Source organism: Myotis lucifugus, unplaced genomic scaffold (assembly GCF_000147115.1).
Source record: "Myotis lucifugus unplaced genomic scaffold, Myoluc2.0 scaffold_465, whole genome shotgun sequence".
NCBI classification, from domain to species: domain Eukaryota; kingdom Metazoa; phylum Chordata; class Mammalia; order Chiroptera; family Vespertilionidae; genus Myotis; species Myotis lucifugus.
The window spans coordinates 20371-25502 of record NW_005871513.1 but is presented as its reverse complement, the minus strand read 5'-3'; the positions used below and the strand labels follow the sequence as shown (position 1 = coordinate 25502).

The following is a 5132-nucleotide window of genomic DNA, read 5'->3' as shown; positions in this document are numbered from 1 at the left end:
CCTCCAACTCAGTGGTGAGCAAGCCCAGGGGAGGGTGGGGGGAGGAGGCCAGAACAGCAGGACCTGGGCTATAGGGGGAGGGGGCCCAGCAATGAGACTGGGAAGCTTGGCCCGGCCTGAACTCTCATCTGGGTCGGCCCAAGCCATCTCTCAGGGAAGAGTCCTTGGGACCCAGACCCCCGGGGGCCCCGCAGACCCTGGGCTGGGGCATGGTCTTTCTGAACCCAAAGTGGCTCCCAGGGGCTGCGCTGACTAGAGGGGAGCGGGCCTCCTCTCCCCGTTTCCCTGGTGGGACATCATCAGGCCTGGTCAGTCCCAGACCCCCCTCTCCTCTCCCCAGCTGGCCATTACCGATTGGGACAGGGAAGACGATGTTGTCATCGCTGAGGCCCAGGGATTTGACAAAGCGGATGAAGTTCTCCTTCAGCTCAGGGGGCAGCTCCTTGGTCCTTCCTGTGGCCAAGATGGCCGGCGAGTGGCCGGGAGACACTCCATGAATATTGTTGAATGGATGAAGGAGCCTCAGACCCCTTCCTCGTGGGGGGCCTGCGGAAAGCCCTCGTTCCCTGGCCTCCCAGGGACTTGGGGCAGATATAATGCTGGAGGGGGCTTTGGGGGTGGTGGGGATGAGCCCTTCCCTCCCTCGGATGGGACAGCAGCGGGGTCCCCCAGGGTGGCTGAAGACCCACCGTAGAGGGTGATCTTGAAGTACTCCTTGTTTTGGGAAACCTTCTTGAAGAACACCGTGGCGAACTGGTTGTAGTCGGTGTCCACCACTCGCACGGTGTAGCTCTGCAGTGGAGGGTAAGCTGCGGGTGGACAGCGCGGGGTCAGCCCTGGCTGGTTAGACAGAGCAGCTCCCTCCTCCCCCACCCCGCACAGGACGGCCTCTGTGCGGAGGTGCAGGGAGGCCCGTTCCCCTCTGGGAGGACCCCACGCCTGGGACCCCAACCCCAGGGCCCGCATCACTCAGGACTCACCCTTAATGTTGCCCAGGCTGAACTGGCCGGGCTGGGAAGTTTGGACAAAAGTTCTGACAAAGTAGTCACAGCGCTGGTTCCTGTGGGAGTGGGAGAGAGGTGTGGGTGAGGGGAGACGCAGGCTTGGCCCCCTGGGCTGGATGAGGTGGGAGCCAGGGTTGCAGCTGGAGGGGCTGGGATTCCGCAGCCCTGGGTCCAGCCCAGCCCATCCCCACCACAGCAGGAGGCCTGGTCTGTCCCTCTGTGCTCTCCACGCTGCCCTGCCCGGGCCCTGCCTCCAGCACCCACTGTCCTTCCGTCTGCAGGGCTGTCTCCCCTCGGCGGCCTTCCTGTACACAGTCCTCCCCACCCTGGGCCTTTGTCCCCTCCTCTTGTCTTGCTGTTTCCCGCTGTAACCCCTCCTGGGCGATTCATCTCGCCATGTCCTTGGCACTCGAGAGCCGATCTCCCCAAACCCGTCCTTTTATGCCCCTTGTGCCCAAATGCTCCAGCCGCACCCCCCCGCACCCCCCCCTCCAGGTACCAGAGCCAGAAACCCACAGGAGCTGGTGTGCCTGGCACCCCACCATTCCTCTTCCCCCTGCAACCAGAGGGGCCCTGTCTCCTCGCCAGATCCCTTGGGTGGTGCCCACCCCCGCCAGGCTGCTCATGGCGCCCGGTGGCTGCCCGAAGGAGCGGCTGTCTCTTACTCGGAGCCCGCCAGCCCCTGCCGTGAACCCCCTGCCCCTCCTTCCAAGGCAGATGGGTTCCCCCAAGGCCCAGCCAAGATGCCACCTCCCAGGAAGCCCTCAGTGAGGTCCTGGTGGGGTTCCAGGCTGGGCCCAGGGACCCTCCTCCCACTCCGGACTCCCCTGCTCTCTGCCTCGTTTCCCCGAGGACTATCCGTGCGCATCCCTCCTGCTGTCCGTGTGCGCACAGAAGGGACCAGTAAACGCTGACGTAATGAAGGAAGGAAGACACAGGTCTCTGAGTCCAGTGCTGAGGAGAGGATGAGTGACTGCCTGTCAGCTTGGCCGTGACATCAGTCTGTCTCTCAGAGCCCCTCCTCCACGCAGCCCCCAGGTTCCCATGCTCCCGGGAGGTGGGGCTCTCACCTGAGCAGGGTGGAGGTGACATTGTAGCTGCGGTCTTCTTTCAGCTCGTAGTTGGTGGTGTACATCTTAAAGTCTTTGTCTTCCTTTGAAAAGGCATTCCCTGCCAGGCCCACGACGTACCACTTCCCCTGGAACTGCAGGGGGCGGGTGACAGGCCGAGTGGGCCGCAGGGGCCCCGACAGCTCTGTCCCTGAGCCCATCTCTGGGCAGCTGGCTCAGAACCAGGAGCGCCTCTACCAGGGCCGCAGGACTCCTGATGGGGACTGGGGCCTGCACTGGGCCTGCCCTGGGCCTGCACTGGGCCTGCCCTGGGCCTGCACTGGGCCTGCACTGGGCTTGCACTGGGCCTGCACTGGGCCTGCACTGGGCCTGCACTGGGTCTGCACTGGGCCTGCACTGGACCTGCACTGGGCCTGCCCTGGGCCTGCACTGGCCTGCGCTGGGCCTGCATTGGGCCTGCACTGGGCCTGCACTGGGCCTGCCCTGGGCCTGCATTGGGCCTGCACTGGGCCTGCACTGAGCTTGCACTGGGCCTGCTCTGGGCCTGCCCTGGGCCTGCACTGGACCTGCCCTGGGCCTGCACTGGGCCTGCCCTGGGCCTGCACTGGGACTGCACTGGGCTTGCACTGGGCCTGCACTGACAAAGCCAGCAGGAGCTGGAGGCTGTGGCCAGAGGGAGTGTGGAGTCTGGCAGGGATGGAGTGACCCGCGGGCAGTGGACTGAAGATGTCCCCACCTGGCAGAGACTGTGGGGATTATGGGAGAGAATGTGGACCTGGGCAGGTCAGCCGGGCTGGGGTGGGGGTGAGGGTGGGGTGGGAGCATGGTTTCCATCAGGAGGCTTAAGGGCAGGCTGAGCTGAAACCTGGGCCCATCCCATCCTAAATGTTCTCTAAGACTCGGCCTCAACTCCCTTCTGCTCCCACTGTTACGGGGGTCCTCCCCACAGCTGCCCCCCAGGTTCCTTACCTGGTCATCTTGGAAGTTTGGCTGCAGCGGGACCTTGGACAGAGGTGGGGCGGGGATCAGGTTTGGGGTGGAGTCCTGGGCCTGGGTCTGCAGGGCCCCCAGTAGGGTGAGGCCCAGCCACAGGAGGCCGTGGGGCATGGTTGCAGGGCTGAGGCAACTGGGCAGCTGCTGAGCCGGGCAGGTGGTGAAGGAGGAAGAGGCGAGTGAGGAGGCTGGCCTAGGGTCTATTAATGGTCCCTGCTCTCCCGCTCTCCCGGGGCGGAGTGGATGTCCTTTGCCAAATTCAGGAAGGGTGAGGTAACAGCCATTAACTCCTGCGGAACCTTCGGTGAGATTTCTGGCCCTTTCCCCATGGTCAGGATTGTGCAAGGTGGAGGGGCAGGAGGGGCAGGGGGGAACTGGGGGACTTTCCCCAGAGCCCCACACCTCTGCAGGGACAGGGGCCCCTGGCACACTCTCCTGCCCTTCCCTCCACTCTGTTTGTGTTCAGTGGCCCCGATCTGTCACCTCTAACCTCCAGCAGTCCCTGCTCGGGCCAATGGGGCGGGTGTGTGTGTGGGCGGCTGGAAAGTGCAGTGAGATCTTCTCCACAGCGAATGCAGAGGAGGCACTGTTTCCTGGTTCTCAGAAGGTGCAGGGAAGGGTGGGGCAGCTGGAAATGAACATTCCTGACAGGGAAGGACATAGTGTTCTGAGCTCTCAGAGGCCTCCCCCCGCCAGCCCTGGCACAGGGGAGACCCCTGTCTCAGACGCCCATCTGGAAGGGCCCCCACCTTGAGTTGTCCCTGCCCTCCTCCGTGCCCCATGTGCAGGAGGGGCCCCCCTGTGGGCCTCAAGACCCCCAGCCGGGCGCTCCAGCCGCACATGGAGCGGCTCAGCTGCATGCTGGAGCCGGGACAGTGAGGGGTGCTCACTGCTGGCCGGGGCTGGGCCTGCAGCCGCTCTCCACCTACTGCTCCGACACCCGGGGCTTCGGCTCCCAGGCAGTGCAGGACTTGGCCTCGCCCTTGAGGGTCGCTGAGACCACCCACCATCTCTGGCCACAGCCTTGGTCTGTGCAGTCCAGTGGCCCAGGCCTGGGTCCCCAGAAGTGTTCCTGCCATGGCTGATCCCGCTTCGTCCTGGCGAGCAGGCTCCTCCCTGGGGCTCTGGCTGTCCCTGGGAGAGGTGACGGGCTCAGCCCCTGGGCACTGGCTCCCGATGCCACCGTGAGGACGGAGGCTGCCTGCAGTCTGACCTGAGGGGGAGCTGGGGGTGTCCGGGCCTCAGGGCATTGACAGGGACCCTGGGCTCTACCTGCCACCTGCCGCTCTGGATCCAGCACCCCCAGCCGGGCTCGGGGCAGCGTCCCTGAGGGAAGGGGCTTTGGGCGGGTTCTGAGCTGGTGGGTGGGCTGCAGCCTTGGCCATCCTGACGGAGAAGCCCCCTCAGGCCCTGGCCGGGCTGCCCGTCTGGGTGACGAAAGGGCAGGAAGTGGAGATGAGCAAAGCTTCCACGATGTGGCCACCAAACCCAGGTGCCCACCAGGTGCCGTGCCCCCCCCCCCCCCCCCCCCCCTCTCCTCCCGCCAGCGGGCCAGGCTCCACCCCAGCCACTCTCTTTGACCTTAAAAGGGATCTTCTAGCCTTTGGTGACTGTTGGATGTGGGGAGACTGATGGTGAGCCCCAAAGAATTTTAACTTAGGGCGGGGCAGTGCCCTGGATCACCAAGGAGTCACTGGGTAGACTCTTAAAGCCAGCGAGTAGAGTGGCCCATGCTCCCTGGTATGAATTATGGGAGGGGTAGGACAGGGTCTGCAGCATGAGCAGAGCAGGGCCAGGTGCCTGTGCTCTCTGCCCACCCCCACCCCTGTGCTCTCTGCCCACCCCCCACCCCTGTGCTCTCTGCCCACCCCTCACCCCCTGTGATCCCTGCCCACCCCTCACCCCCTGTGATCCCTGCCCACCCCTCACCCCCTGTGCTCTCTGCCCACCCCCCACCCCTGTGCTCTCTGCCCACCCCTCACCCCCTGTGATCCCTGCCCACCCCTCACCCCCTGTGCTCTCTGCACCACCCCCCACCCCTGTGCTCTCTGCCCACCCCCCACCC

At 65.1% G+C, this 5132-nt stretch overlaps 3 protein-coding genes across 8 annotated transcripts in view; 1 reads left to right on the top strand and 2 right to left on the bottom strand.

Moving 5' to 3' along the window:
- Positions 1-3261, bottom strand: part of LOC102419353 (neutrophil gelatinase-associated lipocalin-like) — a 3923-nt gene extending 662 nt beyond the window's left edge. For both annotated transcript variants that reach the window (XM_006103123.2, XM_006103122.2), the window contains exons 1-5: positions 3044-3261; positions 2075-2208; positions 981-1060; positions 690-809; positions 352-453 (exon numbers count right to left, since the gene is read on the bottom strand). In XM_006103123.2, the coding sequence (XP_006103185.1) occupies positions 352-453; positions 690-809; positions 981-1060; positions 2075-2208; positions 3044-3181 (574 nt within the window). In that variant the 5' untranslated portion in view covers positions 3182-3261. The remainder of the gene's footprint in view (positions 1-351; positions 454-689; positions 810-980; positions 1061-2074; positions 2209-3043) is intronic.
- The window catches only part of PTGES2 (prostaglandin E synthase 2), a 28848-nt gene that overhangs the window by 13131 nt on the left and 10585 nt on the right, over positions 1-5132 (top strand). The window lies entirely within an intron of this gene.
- The window catches only part of LOC111823329, a 14416-nt gene that overhangs the window by 7476 nt on the left and 1808 nt on the right, over positions 1-5132 (bottom strand). The window lies entirely within an intron of this gene.